Source organism: Gopherus flavomarginatus, chromosome 6 (genome assembly GCF_025201925.1).
Source record: "Gopherus flavomarginatus isolate rGopFla2 chromosome 6, rGopFla2.mat.asm, whole genome shotgun sequence".
NCBI classification, from domain to species: Eukaryota; Metazoa; Chordata; order Testudines; family Testudinidae; genus Gopherus; species Gopherus flavomarginatus.
In genome coordinates this window covers 49,061,570-49,080,327 of record NC_066622.1, presented here as the reverse complement: position 1 = coordinate 49,080,327, position 18,758 = coordinate 49,061,570, and the positions used below count along the sequence as shown (strand labels likewise).

Genomic DNA, 18,758 nt, shown 5'->3' with positions numbered 1-18,758 from the left:
AACTCCACCCTAGCTGCCAAAAGCTCCCAAACATAAAAAGCTAAAAAATGGCCCCCTAAACAAATAAAACATTATGGTCCAGCAACTTAAAACCCAAATAAATTAATATCATGGGCCAAAAAGCCTATTTATAATTTAAATCAAATAATCAGGTTACAGGCTGTTTTAAAAATAATAACTCAATCAGAAGATTGCAATTTGTTAGCCAAATTAGGCTCGTTCTCCCCAGAGCTAGCCAATTACTCTAAAGAGAGACACAGAGAGCTTTACTGTTTTCACTTTACAGGATGTATCGCTGTCAGTACTTAAAAGCAGATCATCGCAATACTGAACGATGTTACATGAGGGGTGTTTAGCAAGGAATGGGGCAAGGTCTCTTTTTAGCTGGCTGCCAAAAATCTCAGGTGCACAGGTAAGTCCTTGTGGGACGACAGTCCACAGATACTGAGCCTTGTAATGGGTGTCTGGATCTTCCCATTCAAATGCAAACAGCTTTTGTGAGTCAGGGTGTAGAGGAATAGAGAAAAAGGCATCTTTTAAATCTATTACAGAGAACCAGCTATGAGTCGTGGGAATCTGATCAAGAATAGTATGGGGATTCGGAACTACTGGAAAGGGGGCTTCTATTTGCTTGTTCACCTGTCTTAGGTCTTCTACCAATCGATACTGTCCGTTAGGTTTGGGCACCCCTATTATTGGAGTATTGTATGGGGACGTGCCTTCCCTGAGCCAGCCACATCACACAAATTTGAGAATTAGGGGTTTTACACCAATTTGTGTAGCCAACTTCAGAGGATATTGTCAGACACGGATCGGACAGCTCCCTTCCTTAAGACGTATCCATACTGGGGAGGCATTCTGAGCCCGTGGGACACTTCCCTTCTCTGCCCAGACCTCAGGATTAATCCCCGGTATCAGGCCCCCTTCTGTACTCTGGTATTCCGTATTTTTGGCAGACAATAAGGCCATCTGATAGTTCAAAGTTTGTTGTTTCAGAAGCCTAACTTCAATAGTTCCATTGCTGAACGAGATTTCTGCCTGCAGTTTAGTGAGAATATCTCGTGCTAGCAAGGCAATGGGGCATGAGGGGCTACAGACGAACTGATGAGAGATCTGATGGTCTCCTATTTTAACTAAAAGGGGAAGTGTTTTCTTTAATGCCATCTTTTGTCCTTCAATTCCCTGTACTATTTCATGTCCTACAGCCTTACTTTGGGGGGCCTCAGTACTAGGGAAGTAAACTAAGGGCAGCACCGGTGTCAATTAGGGCCTCTATTTGGCGGTCCCCTATCTTAATTTGTACCGTGGGATCCAACTCAGCAGCCTGTGCTGCTAAGAGGGGCCGCTGGGTCCCCCGGCCCCCCTATTGGGGAGAAGCACTGTCCGAATTTGCTGTATTATAGAAAATTGGGAGTGCTGGAGCCTCATTCTTACGTCCCTTTTCCATAAATCGTCTTTTAGGACACTCATTTTTCAATGTCCTTCCTCTCTACAGATGGCGCACTGATTGCGCCCTAAGCGGGGAAGTCGCTTCCTATCTCTTTCCCCAACATACCCAACGCCTTCATTTCCCTTTCTTAAAGCCATTGCTAGGGTCCGAGCTCCCTTCTTACATTCTTCATCTTCCCGTTTATCATACACCTTTAGAGCAATTTGTAACAGCTCCTCTATATTCTTTCCGGATGCTCCCTCTAACTTTTGCAGTTTCTAATATCTTCATAGGATTGACCAATGAAGAGAGGAATTAACACACGTTTCCCATTTTCATCCTCTGGGTTCAGGTCTGTGTATCTTTTACAGGTATCACAAAGTCTCTCATAAAAGGCGGCTGGATTCTCATTTCTCTCGTCTGATATTATATAGTTTAGCCCAATTGGGGGTTCTTCGAATGCAACGTTTCATACCCTGCACTATAGTGGCGGCATATCGAGCATGTTCAGCTCGTCCTACTTCAGTATATGACCACTTAGGGTTGCACTCGGGCACTCGATCAACCACTGAGGCTGACTGGTCCGTCTCTGCAACCCACTCACGGGCCTTTGCCACAACCATTCGCCTTTCCTCTGCTGTCAATAATGTTCTCAAAGCTATTTGCATATCAGTCCATGTGGGGTTATGAGCTGTTATCAGTATTTCAAAGACTGTTGTAAGGGGGGCCGGATTGTCTGAGAAAGACGGATTTTGTTGTTTCCAATTATATAAGTCACTTGTAGTAAATGGGACATATACCATGGTCATTTTATCATCTTTTCCTAAAGTTTCACGTAGGGGCATTAGAAATGCCGAGCCACCTTGGTCCTTACTTCTTAATCCATAAGTATGTATGGACCCTTTCTGTGTGGAGTCAGGGGAAATCCGGGTAGAGTCCTGTTCTACGCTTTTATCCTCTTTGTCCCCTGCAGACACAAAAGGGGTGCTAGTGCCCTCCCCTTCCTGCAGGTGAGAAAGGTTTGGGTACAAGGGAGGAGGAGGAACCACATATTCCGGAGGTTGTGGGATTACAGGGGGAGGGCATGGCCTTTTAACGGGGGTATTGGGTTTCTTAACAGGGGCTCGGGCCAACAAAATCTTAAGGGTCTTCTGCCTACATTTTTGTAACCAGGGAGGGGGACTGGCTACCAGATCCTGCCAAATGTCTATGTACGGATACTGGTCCCAATGCCCATCTCGGGTCACAATGCCATGCACAGCCTGTACAATGTCTAATTTTAATGTACCACCATCTGGCCAGTCTACCTTAAATGTCAGCCATTCTACCGTGCAAAATTTTATCAGATCTTCTTTACATAATACCATCCCATAATCTGCCTGGTGTTTAAATGCTATCCAGTTATCTAACATGCATCCTAGGGGTGTCCCAGAATAAGAACTTTGAGTGGACCCCATAGACCCCATACTTAAGACTCAAACACTATGTACATACAGATTCACAACAGATATTCACTGAGGTTCGGCTGACCCCCCTTGCAATCAAGATATCCTGGTCATCGGGTTTCCCCTTGCAGGAGTCTTGGGGCAGCTGGAGTCAGCTTAGTCCCAGATATAACTAGTAGCACTCACTCACCTTCCACACAGAAACACCAAATGCATATATACGAGTTGAACTTCCAATACACAATAAGGAGAAGGAAGAAAAGCGCGAGTAGGAGCAAAAGAGCTAAGAGTTGTGTTAAACAACCCATAAACTGATACTACACAAATTATTCACAAAACTATAACAATGCTACTAGTAGTATACCTTCTCGTCGCAATTTCCGTCGTCCAACCCACACTTCGGGGGCGTTAGTCCTCAACTCTTTGGAGGGAAACGCACTTACCACCCGAAGTGGCCGCGTCCGGCTTGGGGACGTTGAGGACCCAAAAACTCAGTGCTCTTGTGTCCTTTTGGGACTTACTCTAGAGAGGACACCGCTGCCCCGGTTGGCTGTGGTGGTCCAAGAACACGAGCCGCACAATCAGCTCGGGGTGGCCACTTTTCTCGGTACCAACCTACTAGCCACCGATAGCGTCAGCGCCCTCTACAGGGAGAGTCCTGCCGCGGTAGCCAATTTGTTAGCCAAATTAGGCTCGTTCTCCCCGGAGCTAGCCAATTACTTCAAAGAGAGACACAGAGAGCTTTACTGTTTTACTGAGCGATTAGCTGAGCGGGTGTCCCCCTCGACTAATGCCAGAGGAAGGGCACACCAAGACAAGTTTTACATTGTATATTTATAGCATTTTATACGTCATATTGGACCACACTGGTCGGAACATGTTTTTCCTGAGTCAGGGGTCGTGAGTACATAGGTTTATTTACCTGCTGATGTCTACATTCCACGTTGCTCTCCTTGACCAAAGTACTAGCAGTGTTTACTGACCAGTGCTTGTGACAGCAAGTCATAGGCTAGTATTGCATACAATAAATTTTCAATTCATCGATTTACCTATCACTTTCTGAACACCAGGGAAAGACCATTTATTTAACATGTAATCCAAAGGGCTATCCTTAGAGGGTTTCCGCTGAGACCCACCCATCCCCTTTTCTGGCACTCAAATAGAGAAATAAACAGAAAGAAGGAAGGAATAATGGTCTAATCCAAAAAATCCAAGCCAGCAATCTCTGCTTACACTGACTGCTACAGGGGACGGAACAGAAGGATCTTAATACGACCTCAGCGCTTCCTCGCATGCTATGGCTTCCACCCTGAGGAATTACAAACAAGAAGCTCAGTTCTGCCCACACACCTAAAACTGAAAGGTATAGGACAGAAATACAGTAACCAGGTAACCAGAATATAACCAGAACCCAGGAAGTGTTTCCTTATCCTATTCGGGCTCACCTTATCGGAGCACGAACCCCAGGGGCCGCGGTGGAGTGAGGAAGAGGGGCTAAGCACCCCGGTGGCGCCGCTCCTAGCTCGCCGCAGCCATCCGGAGCCCGATGTCCGAGCTAGGAGGCTCCCATCTAGGGACACCAGAAACTGTTACCAAAATGTCGGGTCCGCCTAGCTGAGAGCCAATGACAGCCAGACGGGGATAAAGAAAGGTTGCTTTATTCTGCAGAAAATAGGAGATTTCTCTACCTTGGTAGAAAAAAAAACACTCTACTCCATACAAAAAACAAGAATCTTTTATACACATTCACACACAAGCTTCGGTTGTGTTAGCATATGACTGGTGGTTAGCAAACCCTGCACTGCCGCGATCTGCTCAGCAAAAGGACCAGCTTCAACTGCCTCAAGACTAATAAGGGAAGACAGTTCAAAAGTTCAGACTACTATGCCCCTGAGGTGTCCAATTTCTCCTAATGGTTGAGAGCTATTACAAAATTACGAGCTGTCAGGGGGTCGCTGCTGACTGTTACAATGGGCAGCAGAGACCAATCCTTAGGAGGGGAAGCTTCCAGCCACAAAATCCTCCAGCACCAGCACAGGTACAGGACTAGGAGTAGACTCAGACCCAGGTCTGTCAGCACAGTAGGCTGAGCAGCCTCCCCAACGCCAGCAAAGGGCCCGCTCCAGAGCTCAGCTCCAACAGCACAATTCCAGCATAGCTTTCTTGACAGTCCCACCAGCAAGAGCCAGGCCCCATCATACAGCAGGCACATAACCTCCCTGGAAGGGAGCTTGCAATGTAGGGCCTGGTTCCGATCTCTCCCACACGTGCCGCCGACTACTCGGGTGGAGTCTGTCAGGGAAATTTTCTATCAATTTTCCACAAGTCACTCCGGATTGAGGCTGGCTGTAAATCGGAAGGATCGGGCCCCACGCCGAGGCTGAAGCCTTGAAACATCCCAGGAATGTGCGGACCTTCGCTTATCAGCGCACTCGGTGGGTCGGACACGTTTTGTTCCAGACCGATCCCTCCCTCCCCCCGGGCTGCGCCCTCGTGCGACCCCCAGCCCCCCGCCTCAGCTCCGCCGGGCTGTGCCAGCGAGGCCACCTTTTGTTCGGCAGCTCCGCGCACGGAGCAACAGGCTTCGCGCGAGCCGCGGGGCAGTGCGAACTTCTTTCCATTGCAATAGCCCGCGAGGCCAAGCGATCGGCGAGAAGCAAGAGCCGGAGATCAAATAGCAAAGGGGCCGGGGGAGGGAAAAATGTGGGTGTCAGCAGAGCAAGGGCTCGCACAAAGCCGCCCCAAGGAGCTGTGCTGCAGCGAGAACAGCTCCGCTCTCAGCCCGGCCAGCGGCTAGCGGCACAAATCACAACACGGCGCAGAGCCGGGAGAGGAAACCCGAGCAGCGGCGCGTCCGGGACAGAGCCGCGGCTCCCCAGAGTTACCAGCTCCCCCGGCTAGGGGGCGGGGGTGCGGGGCGGGCTGCCCGTCGCCCCCCGCCAGACCCCCAGCCAAGCCGCACGCCGGGATCCAGACCGCAAGCTGCTGGAGCGGGGCGGCGGGGCAGGACACGGCGCGGAACAGGGGACGTTTCCCGGCCACCCAGGGCTCCGCTCCAGAGCGGGACGCTCGCCGGGCCGCAGGGGGGTCGGCAGCCCCCGCGCTGGAACCGGGCCGGTGGGAGCGCCCCACGCCCCCCAGCGCCGCTGCCTCCCGCCCCGCTCCAGGGAAAGTTCCGTGCCCGCCCAGTCCCGGCCGGGCCCCAGCAGCCCCCTGCGCTCCGGGCGCGCACTCACCTGGGGCTCAGCTCCCCATCGCCCCCCACCAGCGAGCCGCTCTTAAAGAGCCACGAGCCCAGCACCGCCCCGCTCGCCGCTGCCAGCCTCGGCAGCCCCTTTAAAAGCCCAAAGGCTGGAGCAACCCAACGCGAGAAGGAGGGGAGGGGAGATCCCCGAGGAGCCCCGGCCCCAGGGAGGCACTGACTCAGCGCGCTGCCGACCGGCCGGAAGCGGGAGCCAAGTCCTGTGGCTTCTGGCTCGCTCTGCGCCGTTTGTAACGCTCCGTGGCAAGGGAGACTGTTATTTTTATGTGCCCTAGTCCTCACCCCCCTCCCCAGCCGCCAGGAGCCACTTGGTACAGCCCGGCTGTCTCGGCATGCCCGGCGCCGCTTGCTACTGAACTACAGGGGGCGGTGACGCCGGGGCAGGGCGGGGCTGCGGGAGCGGCCGGGCCAACGGAGCCCGCCCAGGGCGGCAATTAGGGGAGCGGGAAACTGCTGCAGCGCCGGCCTCTGCCCGCAGGGGGCGCTGTGGGGAGGGTCACTGGCTGTGTGGGAGCTTCCAGCTACTCCCAGCAGGGGGCGCTGTGCAGAATGGGGAGACACTGGCTGCAGGGGTCCCGGTTACTCCAGGCCCAGCCTCTCTCAGCAGGGGGCGCTGTGGGGAACGGGGCAGAGTGTGCTGGCTGTATGTGTGCGGGCCCCGGCTGCCCGAGCCCCAGAGTCCCCTGCAGGTCCAATGTTCAGAGCCTGTTTTCTCCAGGAGCTGCAGGCAATGGGGCAGGCATGCCTGCTGCCCTCCCCTCGCCCAGCACGAGTTGGTATAAGGATTGACTTCGGAGCACTGGCTCTCTGATCAAGTCACAAAGCAGTTGTTATGTCAACGGCTGGGAATCCCTTGGAACGTTTGTTTCGTTATGGACTCTACATAAACATCTGCTGGGGGAACAATGTCAGCCCCAGTGAATGGCCATTGTCTTGGGAAGGCCATTTTCCTTCCCAGGAGTGCGCCCGCCAGTCTGCTGGGTTCAATGGCTCCCCCAGAGCCCTGGCAACTGGCTGCCGGAGCAGGGCTTGGCATGCCAAATGGCTGGCACGTTCCAGTCAGACGGCGTTCTGGAACCCCTCCAAAGTGCCACTAGAGCTCAATCAAAACCAGCTCTTCAGAGCCAGAAGGCCAAGCAGCTGGATCTTCTCCCATCACAAGGTTATTTGCATGTTCTTGTGATACCAGAAGCCAACAGTGCTCAGGGGTTCAATGGGGCTTGTCTGAGTTTGGTGGCTGGCCAGCTTGGGAACCTGCAGTCACAAGATGCTGAGTGATGAGCCCTGGTTGAGTTCAGCTGCAGCTGAGGGTTTTCCTCATCTCTGGAAATCAGGCTTCTGTCTAACTACATAACAGAGCCACTGCTTTCCCCATACCACCTGGCCAGCGGGCCTCAACCCTGTCCCAGAAGGGCCTTGTGACCCCATGGTGTCCCAGACATCTCTGCTGAGAGTGCCACCACCAGAGGCAGAAATGGTGCTTCTCAGCTCAGGATGTCTCCAAGGCTTTACGCTTTGCTTGAACCCTCCTCTCTGGGAGCCCTGGGCCATGACAAGGAACATGGGGGTTAAAGAGACAGTGCTGCACAAATGGATTCCTTATTGATTAAAGCCTCCAAAAAGTGCCTTCAGTCACCTATGGTACTGGGGACTGGGATGGCTCTGGGGATGGAATCTCTCACCTCTAGGTTCCTAGTTCCATAACCCAGCCAGGTCAAAGGAGACCAAAGAGCCTTCCCTTGGAGTGGCTGATCAGTGGCCTGTTGGCCATGAATTAGATGGGGAGGGATGTCCCAGTCTATTTCCAAATGGGCCAATATCTACGTGACACCCACTGCCACCAAACCTGCTGGCACTCCCAGCAGTGAGACCAAGAGCTGAGTCAGCCACAGGGTCCCTCTGCAGTAGGGAAACAGCCCACAGGCTGACCTCAGTTGCCCACTGCAGATCTCTCTTGATCCATCCAGGATTGCTGCTGCAAATGGGGATAATAGGACGAGATCATTGGGGACACCGTTACAGGGCACATGACCGGGCCCCAGTTCTCAAATGGTTTGGGCCCATCTACAGTAGCACTTCCCTCAATGGTGAGGATGGGTCCATAGAACATATTGATTGCTTTTGCTGGCCTCCAGTGGACTCCCCTGTCTCACTTAGAGGTTGGTCTCTGCGGGGTGGGGCTGAAGCATGTGGGTGATATGGAGGCTGTTTGCCCTGCCACTGCCCATGGTGTATCTTGGCTGCAACCAACCAGAGGCCTTTGAGCTCCAGGGCTGCCACCACAGCCCCAGTCTCACCCCCCCACAATCCAATGCAGTTTTATGTTTGCACTGCCAGCTGGCCTGGGCACCTCCCCTTCCTTCCTCTGCTGGACTCGCAGGGCTTGCTTCTAGCTGGGCCCTGCTTTTCCAGCCACATGTGAGCCACTTACAAGCCACTGTGGGTGTAAAGTAATTAAGGGCTTTTCTATATGGGGAGTTTGACCACATACACTTAGTCCAGAAGTACCTGCTTCTGGTTTAGCTTAGCTCCCTTTAGCTGTCCACATGTAGGCTTAGGGTGGTTTAAATTCACTCCCTTAGCTTCTACTGGTAGAACTGGGTGCATGAATCTGAACAAGCAAACAGGATGAGGCCAATTAGTGACAACTGGGGTAAAAACACCCCCCCACACACACACACACACAGGGTAAGGAGCCACTCCGACCCCATCATTACTCGCTGGTTACACAAATGGAGGGACAAACAACAGGGAATCACATTAGGGCTGTTCTTAATGAGCAGCCACCCCACTCTTTACTGCTTCTGCTGGGAGAGGTAGACCTGGTAACTGGGGGCTCCCCCCACACCCAGTGCTCCTGCCCCTCCCCTCAGTGGCCCCTGCTGGGAAAGGCTGGGGCTGGAGTACCTGGTTGCTCCCCTCATACATCCCCCCCCAGCCAGAGCTCCTGCTCCCTCCCTACAGCACCCCCTGCTGGGAGAGGCTGGGGCTGGAGTAGCTAGTACCTTCCCCCATAAATCCCCTCACAGCTAGCGCTCCAGCCCCCTCGCCACAGCACCCCCTGCTGGGAGCTCCCCCCACAGCCAGTGCTCCTGCCCCACTCCTTACAACAGGTGCCAGAATCATCGGGACAAAGTGGTACCAGCAATGCCCTCTGAGCAGGTGGGTGGGTTCTGGCAGTGCATGCCCACCGTGCGAGGCCCAAGGCCACGGAATAACAACACGGAGGAGAGCTACTGGATTAGCATGCGCCTTTGTCCCAGCTGAGATGGATCTCCACCAGCAGAGGAAATGAAGGGCTGCAGATCTGTAATCCGATCACAGCCCCTCACAGCCCTGCGCTGGGGAGAGGCAAGGGGGTGAGGTCCAAAGGCTCCCTGGAGAGCTGGACTCTGCAGTTCGGGCTGGAGGGGGTGAGCTCCCAGCAGGAGGAGGGGGAAGGGAAAGACACCAGGGCCAGGCTGAGGAAGCGGGCCAGGCCAGCCAAACAATGGGGGCTCCCAGAGGAGCTGGCTGTGGAGCTTGGGGCTTTGTTCCACACAAAAGGCTCAGGAGGCAGCAGTGGGGCAGCTCCCAGCAACGAGACTAGCCAGCCCACGTTCTGGGAACTGGGGGCTTTGTCAGCCCATCCCCAAGCCATGAGCACAGGCAGCCAATTCAGGATAGATACAGACCACCAGCCATGCCAACCATGCCTGCACTTCCCTTCCCCCCCCCGCCCAGAGCTACACCCCCCATTACAGGCCCCAGTTCCCACACTCCCCCCAATAAAGACTCTAATTCACTCACCCACCCCCATTACAGACCCCAATTCCCCCTGCCCAACCCATTACAAACCCCAATTCCCCCATCCACCACCCCAGCCCACCCCCATTACAAACTCCAATTTCCTATGCCCACCCCACATTACAAACCCCAAGTCCCCCAGCCCACCCCCATTACAGACTCCAATTCCCCCTTCCCATTACCCCACCCACCCCACTACAGACCCCAAATCCCTCCACCCCATGTTGCACCAGGTCTCTACAGAGGCCAGGGCTGACTGTCACTAGGGGATGCCCTTCTGCCTGGGAGGCTGCTCCGTGGATGTAACACTGCGCAATAGCTGCAGTTTAGGATTTTTGTTCCATGCCTCCTTGTTGGGAACAAAGCAAAGCAACCCAAGCTGGGGCCGACGGAGGAGATAATACACGCAGCCAGTCTAGGATGACCAGACAGCAAGTGTGAAAAATCGGGACGGGGGGGGAGGGATACTAGAAGCCTATATAAAAACAAGACCCAAAAATCGGGACTGTCCCTATAAAATCGGGACATCTGGTCACCCAAAGCCCATCCGGCTTCTTGACACGCCAGGAAAGCCATGTGCTTGGGATGAAGGAACAGCCAGGAAGAAATGCAGGAAGCCAGGTGTGTTCCAGCCTGGAAGCATGAGACACTCACCGACAGTCCAGAGGGAGAGGCAGGGGCTGGCATAGCTAGGAGCTCCCACCACCAGCCAACACTCCTGCCACCTCCCCATAGTGCCCCCTGCTGGGAGATGTTGGCACAGGAGTGGCTGGGAACTGCTCTGTGTCTAGCACTCTCACTTTTCTGGACAGTGCCTCCTCTGTTTTAGTCCCAGAAACACTGTAAATAAGTCACTTGTCCCCAATACAGAGAACTGAGATAGCAAGTCCCTGCTGAGAACTCTGGTCTGGATGCAGAACCAGAGCACCCCCCCCTCCACACACACAAACCAGAGTGTGGGACCCACAGCCCTGTATCCTTCCAGTTACCAAGTCTCATGTTATCACACTAACAATATAGATCAGAAAACCCTTTGCAAAGGTGGGGGTCATTATCACCATTGCACACATGGGGAAACTGAGGCACTAAGAGTTACCCAAAGACACATTGCAAGTGGGTGACAAAGCCAGGTCCTGAACCCAGCTCCCCAGCACCACATCCTACCCACAGGGTCATTCTGTCACACGCAGCTCTAGTGCATTGCTGCTGTAGCATCTCCACTCCAGCTGATCTTTGCTGCACATCATGCAGTCCTCAGCCTCACCAGGGCAAGGTGCTGTCTTCAGAACGTCTCACTTGCCTGCCCTCATGGTGTCCGAACCTGCTGCACTATTGGTCAAACCGTACTCTCATTGACCGTCGGGGCTGGTTGTTCCAAGCACTGGCACATGGGCAGCCAAAGGGTGTCCCCACCAGATGGCTAGTCACTGGCTTGTGTGACGTGAGTTTGTGGGGTGTCAGTCCCATGGGCCCGTCACAATGCCAACAGGCCACCTGCTTTTAGTTGCTGCAGAAAGGCTGAGGACTGATTGGGCCACGGAGCCAACCTTCCTGCTCACCCCAGAGGCTGAGGCAGAGAGCGGTGTGTGAGATGCCTGGCACTGCTTCTGCCCATGCTGCACGTACGCTGGCAAACACAGTTATCATGAAACTCCCTGAGTAACGCCCTTGGCTCAGATTCACCCTCAGCAGTGTAAAGGCCTAGCAAGGACTATTCGATATAGGGAAGTGTTCTGCCACACACCTAACATGAAGGAGGCAGGGCACTGAGTAGGTGCCCATGCCCAGCTAAATGAGCATAACGGACATTGCAGGTCACTGGATGTTCTACTCCCCTCTGGGACAGCTGGCCGGGGTGGTTCTAGCACAAGGCACTGGGCATGCACAAGGCACTCACGCTCCGGTTAGTGCATTAAGTCTTGTCTCCTACCCCTAGCCTGGCACTGGGGTAGGATCAGATCCTTTGCTAGCCTCCTGCAGACCCTATATAGGTTAACAATGGATGTGTCCTTAGCACCACCTATTGGAGGGTGTCATAGCACTTTGTGGACATTAATTTACCCACAGAACCCCTCTGGGAGCCCAGTCAGTAGCATTAGCCCCATTTTATAGATGGGGAAACTGAGGCACAGAGCAAGGAAGCAACTCGACACGATCATGCAGCAGGCCAGCAGCAGAGCTGGGCCTAGAACCCAGCTCTTCCAAGGCCTAGCCCAGTGCACCAGCTACTAGGTAACACTATCAGAATGGGCATGTGATGGAGCTGGGAATAGAACCCAGGAGTCCTGACACACATTGCCCCCCATTCTCACTGTTAGATCCCCCGCTCCCCACTTCCCTTCCAGAACTGGGAATAGGACCCAGGAGTCCTGATTTCCACCCCCCATTCCCCTTCCAGAGCTGGGAAGAGAACTGAGGCATCCCAACTCCCTGCTCTTATCACACCCTTCCTGACCTCATTTCTATTGCAGGTCCATCCCAGCCCATTATTCTCTCCCGGTAAAACAGGTCCCTTCGCCCTCCTCAAGTATAAAAAAAATGAGTCACCTGCCTGGCTTGGCTTTCTATGATTCCGGGTGGCAGCAGCAATGTTGGCGCAGGGAAGGGTGTGGTAGGAAATCAGTCCACACTGGGGGAAACCCCTCATGGATGGCTGCACCCAGCGAAGGAAGGGAGAAACAAATGAACGAAGGAGCCAGCAAGGAGGAGAGTTTTGACCCCCACAGGGGATATCCCAACAGTCCAAAGTGTCCGGATTGGACAGAGACACTTCCTGGGCTGTGCCGTCCCAGGGCTAAGATTCCAGGGCCTGCAGGGCTGGACAGTGGCTCTCTCTCCCAGTGTCTCTCTCTCCTTCTCAGCTCTCCTATGCTCAGTCCCCCTCTCCAGAGGTGCACACTCTCACTCTCTGCAGCCCAGGGAGCTGTGCGCTTCTCAGTTCCCACCCACCCCCGTGTAGCTGCCCTATGTGCCTTAGCCAGTGCACACCCCCTTGTCCCCCTAGACTCCCCCCTAGCTTGGAAGGCCTTTCTCCCGGAACTGAGCCTCATTTCCTGCTGGCAAATAGAAAGGGAAGCTGTGCAGTCCCTGCTCAGCAACCACAAGGCCTCCGCAAGTTCAGAGGTGGGAGGGAGGGTTGCTCAGAGGTCAGCGAGGGCTCAGGGGATCTCCCCTGTATTTGCCTCCACTTGCAACCCATAGCGATTGCTGCTGACTATTCCCTGATGCACCAGCCCAGCTTCCTCCACCCCTGCCGCCGGGGCAAGATAGGGGCTTAGCATGGGCCATCCTGTTCCTGCTGCTCTGAAGTCGCCATCTGCTCCACCCCAAAAGAAAATACTGTAACAAGAGTCACCCGAAAGCTCTCCGGACTCTTGGCTCCAACCTGCACCTCTCCCAACCTGTAGGTAGCACTGCAGAACAGCCGGGACTGACATAGTGCCTCTCAGCTGTGCTCTGTGAGTGTGTCCGGTACCACCACAATGTGTCGGAAGGTTCTACTCCCCTTGAATGGTTCTTCCTCCGCTTCTTGGTCTGCCTGACTCCAGCAGGACTGGAAAGCACTGTCTATGGGCAAGGGGACCGGAACCTGCATTGTTAGAGGATGCCAGAGAGGCTATAGCCCCCATTGCCCTCTAAGCTGAACTGCACATGGGTGCAAGGCCAATACAGGAGCCACATTCTGGGGCTGGTGCAGAGGTCCCTGACCCGTTGTTTGTGGAGCACTGGCGGGTGTGCCATGGAGATCTGGCAGGGCACAATGGCACAGGTGCCCCGTCTTCTTTACAGGTGCTAAACCCCATAAAAGACATTAGAAATGCACAAAGACTTTCCCACAGAAGCACATGCCGGAGCTGCCCCAGAGATGTTCTGCAGTCACCAGGGAAGAGGGTGGTGGGTAGATGTCCCCATGACACTCTCCTGTGCCCAGACTGAGGCTGTAAAGGGACTTTGCAGGACCCTGGGATTTGTTGTGAGTTGGTGTCAGGGGGGTTGATCCTTGTCCAGGCTGGCCTAGAATTGGTGGGACTCCGAAAGTGGCAGGGGGGTGGGGCTCTCCTCAGGCCTTGTTGCCTTAGAAGGGAAAATTGCAGGAACTCTGCAATTGTAGCTTTAGTTCCAGCTCGTTCCCAAGAATGGTGCAGTTACAGTTCAGTGCTAAGGAAAAGTTTCCCCTCCTTCCCCTTTCCCACTGAACACTTGCCTCAACCCTCATATAACCCCTTCCCCTCACTGTCCCATGGTGCTTTGGGGCATGTTGCCTGGCAGGGGTGGGAGTCAGGATGGAGCCCTCTATCCTCTCCTCTCTCCCATCCCCCTTGTCTTCCTTCCCCTTCCTCCCCTCCTCTGTCCTGGAACAAGGGGGGCCATTCTTGCAAACTGCACTGGAAGGCCAGCAGCCGCATGCAAGTCAAGCCCAGCCTCCTCTTTGAAATTATTAGTAGGTAACGAGAGAAAGTGCCAGCCACTTAGCCACCCGCTCCTTACTGACCCCAGCTCCATCCCGTCCAGCCACATGCCCAAGCCTGGCAAGCTACCGGGTCCCTTCCTCATGAGGCCACCACACCTGCAGCTCCAGGACTTTTTCTAACAGGACTACCAAAAAGCCCTGTGGACTGTTGCCCCCTGAAAACGCACCCTAAAGCATCATGGGACACACATGCCCTGCAAAAACACACAGAAACCTAAGACACCAGGGCTGACCCTGGCAGAGAGGCACCAACAACGTGATACTGCAGCTACCTTGCCTGTGCACCTGCTGGCTGGCACACATGAAGCAGGGTTGGGCTAGCCAAGACTTGGGTGGGTGACCACCCCACAAGCCCCAGCTGGTACAGGAAGCGGGGTGGGACACTCTGAGCTGATGCTGTGTTGCAGGAAGTATAAGTGGGTCCAGGGCTGGTTCTAGAGTCTCATTACTGGATCTACTTTGGGGCCCTGGATGTCACTGAAAAACAAAACAGCCCCCTGGACAGGTGTGTTAGACCACAGGGAAATCTGGGATTTTAAGCATTTACCAAAGGAAAAGTTAGCACCTGGCTATTGCTCTGCGAGTTCCGTTATAGAAAGGATGCAGACTAGCATGTTCTGGCTTTTCTGACAATAATTTGGGGGCCCTAGGAAATTGTTGGCGGGGCAAATGCCCCCATACCCTTCCAGTAGCAACAGGCCTGAGTAAGGGGCTCAGTAGGGGGCACGCTCCCCTCAGTCACTGCAGACCCCAACGGGAAGCTCAGGATACCGTGTTTCAGGGAGCAGAGCGGGTTACTCAGTAGGGGGCGCTCTCCCATCAATCAATGCCACTCCCCTGGTGCTGCTGTATTTCAGGCCAGCTGTCAAAGCAAGGCCCCTCCCCTAGTGCTGGTCCCAACACAGGGTGATCATGCCTTGGGCATTGGTGGTATGGGGGGTGGGTAGCACCCAACACGTGCACTGTTTAAGGAGAACACAAAGATGAGTGGGCAAAGACAGCCCCCCCCCATCCTGGCTTCACACCATACTGAGGGGCATGAGCCCAAGGGGAAGGGAAACATCCCAGAGCAACAGGCTCCCCTTGAGCCAAGCTTCCAGCACTCAGAGCTGGGGGCTAGCACCAAGGGGGGAGCTATGTAGCTCAGTGCAGCACCCTGCAATGCATGAGCAGGGCCAGCTGTCAGAGATGGGTCTCACCTCCTGTAATTAACCCTGAGCCCCCAGCCGCATGGCTTCCAGAGAAATCCCTCAGAGAGGGTCAGTCACTCACTGACTGAGATTTCAGCCGCCCCAGCTTTCCTCCTCGCTGCTGGCCTTGAATGAGCATGCAGCATTCCTGTATGCAACAAAAACACCCCTCCATATCTCCCCAATGCCTGCAGAACCCATGCTGCTAGCACACAGGGCCGCCAATAGTTTTATGGACAGTTGTTGGCATGAGGGGGCTCTGGCCACTCCTGGAGGTCAGACAAAGGGGCAGGTGTCCCATGAGGTACCAGCCTCTGTACATGGAACAATTCACAGGTTGAATGATAAATGACCTTGCTGGGGGCTGGGCTATGGAGACATGGGGCTGCCCGCTGCCCCCCATGCCCTGGAGCTGCAGGCATGACTCACGCTAGCTCCCAGCCTTAATGCCCCCTCCACAAGCTAGCCTTCCCCATAGCTGTCTTCTGCTGCCATCTCAGGGGCAAAGGGAAGCCACGGCCCAGCCTTGCCCAGCCAGGGAGAGTGCACACCCTACAGGAGCAGGAGACCTCACGGGCAGATGTCTCCTTGCTGTGTGCCAGGAGCTAACAGAGAGCAGCTCAGTAAGCCAGGGAGGGAGGGAGGGGTGCTTGGTACCATGCACGCTGGCTGTTGAGTCACATACCAGGGGCCAGGAGAAAAGATGAATTGTCAGCATTGGGGGGCAGGGAGGGGAGGAGAATGGTCTGAACTTGACTCGGATATAGTTGCCTCCCTAGCCCAGGCACTGTGCCAGCCAAGAAGGGCCCAACTAAAAGGCCCCGGAATGCCTGTCCCAGCCTCCCCTGCAGCAGGGGTGGGGAAATGGGACTGTCCTCTGTTCTCAGGGCACGGGGGAGCCGCGCCATAAGCAGACAGCAGCCGCCTGCTCTCTCATTCCGCCTTTAATGGTGAGGTAAAGCACTTTGGTTTCTCGGTGACAGAGGCAGGGCACTGGCTCCCAGGAGGCCCCCGGCCCAGCCCAGCCCCCGCCTCACTCAGGCACTGAAAGGCATAACCTCCCCCAGCCCGTAAACTCAGCCCCAGAGGGGTTTCCAGACACATACAGTAGTATGTCACATCAGGCCTTGCCTCCCAGACACTCCTCCACTCATTGCATAACCACCCCCCTCCTTACAACAGAAGAAGGGCCCTGCCATCCCCTTGCTCCTCCACTCACCCGAAAGCTTAGAGTAGAGCTAGGGGGCACCCCACACCACCTGTGCAGCTTGCTCACGCCAAGAGGCCCCTCTCCCTCTGCTGAACCGGGGAGGGGATGAGCACCCCCCACCCGCCACCATGAGGCCAGGCTCCACATTGGGGCACACCTAGCAGCAGGGAAGGAGGGGCTACCTGGCTTTGGGGGATGAAGCCAGTCCAGGGCACAGCCCTTGTATTTCCACACCAGGGGAGATCTCCCCCCCATTCCCAGCTGCAGGCTGCCTCCTACCCTTGCATTACTGCCCAAGAACACCCCCCACCCCACAGCTGCAGGCACTCTGCTGGCCAATGGGGAGCGCTGGAGGGGCCTCTTGCCCCCTCAGCCATGGCAGAGGGTCACCTCCAATAGATCCACTACATCGGTACTAAATGAAATACAAAAGGCTCCTGGGTTCTAAGTCTGTCTGCCCCACGGGGGGCACACCAGGCTCTGGCTACAAGTGCCATCTATTGCACCCATGCCCCTGCCATGCTAAGCACCAGGAGACTGCCTACTGCCATGAGGACCCCAGTAAGGGCCAAGCTAGTCCAAGTGGGCCAGGAACCCCAGCACCAGGAGTCCCAGAGTGGCACAGGTCGGGCAGGCTCCACTGTTCTGTGTTCTCAGCTGCCACTCGCAAGCGTCCCCATGCCAGCCCTGGTAACACTGGCACCGGAAGTGGGTCCGTAGGTAGGCGGTGTCGGCGGCAGACAGCTCCCCCTCCACCCGCAGCATTGGCTGCTGCCTGTCTGCCTCACCCCGGCGCCGGATCTGGAAGCTGAGCGGGTTGAGGTGGAGGAAGACGTTGGCGGTGCTGTCCCGGCGCAGGCAGCGCCCCCAACCCTGGCACAGTGCCTGGCTGCAGCGCTGAGCCGCCGTGGTGACGTTGATGATGTAGTGACCCAGCTCTTCCTCCAGATAGGCCTTGATGGTCTGGCAGGTGCTCTGGGAAGGGAACAAGGGGTGAGTGAGAGCCAGAGGGCAGCTGTGGACCGACTGCCATGGTAGGCCCTGCTGGGAACCCAGGAGCAGTTCAAGCCCACCGGGGCATACCAACAGCACTACCAGGAGCTAGCACTGTTCCTTCACATGCCTTCAGGTCCCCAGGGCTGGCAGCACTATTGCTGCATGCAGGGGGTGACACTTCCCTATGCCCAGGCCAAGCCAGGAGGCAGAAATGCCAAGCAGGCCAGGATCAGCAGGGCCCCAAGGAGACTGGCAGCATTTTCTGCCCCACTGATTGCACTAGGTCAGGCACCATAGGATGCTCAGAGCTCACGGGCACAGACCAGAGCGTCCAGCAAGGCCACAACACGTGCTGTGTGCAGCCCTGGCTCATTCACAGCACAAGCTGCGGTAGGCAGATGCCAGCAGGGCACCAGGCCCAATCCTGTTTCAGTCTTTGACTCCACAGGAGGCAGGAGCAGGCCTGTTGAGAGGCGCTCCCCATGCTCAATACCAGAGCTCAGATGGCAGGCGGATGCTTCCCTGCTGCGAGCGGAGGGGGAGCTGTCCTCCCCCAGTACCTACCTGGCTCTTGGTGTAGTCGGCATCACCCCAGAAGATGGCACCAGCTGCCCCCAGGGCAGCGCTCTCACCAATGGTGGAGACCAGGTCCATCTGCCAGGGAGGAATCCAGATAGGGCCAATGGTTAGGGTGGAAACTTGCAGCAGGAGGTAGGCAGTTGCAGCTCCCCAAACTAACCTGCAAACTCTAATCTCTTGCTTTCACCTGGATACTCCAGGTGCAGGAAGATCAGGATCACGTGGGAGGGCAGTGCCATAGCAGTCAACCCCTGGTTGGGGGGGTGGGGGTGAGGGTGCATGTGTGCCCCCACACACGCTCACACTCCAGTTGGCTGTGTCAGAGATGTGAGCTCTCTGCTAGTCTCTGAGTAGGGCTAGGCCTGGCCAGGAGGCCTCCTGGGTGGTGCT

At 55.3% G+C, this 18,758-nt stretch overlaps 2 protein-coding genes across 5 annotated transcripts in view; both read right to left on the bottom strand.

Annotated features, from left to right (window-relative positions):
• The window catches only part of LOC127053641 (hyaluronidase-2-like), a 46,009-nt gene that overhangs the window by 12,408 nt on the left and 14,843 nt on the right, over positions 1–18,758 (bottom strand). For all 3 annotated transcript variants that reach the window (XM_050958711.1, XM_050958712.1, XM_050958713.1), the window contains exons 3-4: positions 18,354–18,443; positions 17,184–17,768 (exon numbers count right to left, since the gene is read on the bottom strand). In XM_050958711.1, coding sequence (XP_050814668.1) covers positions 17,367–17,768; positions 18,354–18,443 — 492 coding nt within the window. In that variant the 3' untranslated portion in view covers positions 17,184–17,366. The remainder of the gene's footprint in view (positions 1–17,183; positions 17,769–18,353; positions 18,444–18,758) is intronic.
• The window catches only part of LOC127053643 (hyaluronidase-2-like), a 45,913-nt gene that overhangs the window by 12,315 nt on the left and 14,840 nt on the right, over positions 1–18,758 (bottom strand). The window contains exon 1 of one of the 2 annotated variants that reach the window (XM_050958716.1): positions 4,320–4,562. The exons of the other annotated variant lie outside the window; for it this stretch is intronic. The gene's annotated coding sequence lies outside the window, so the exon portion shown is untranslated. Of the gene's footprint in view, positions 1–4,319; positions 4,563–18,758 lie in introns of those variants that run through there. 2 annotated transcript variants of the gene reach the window in all.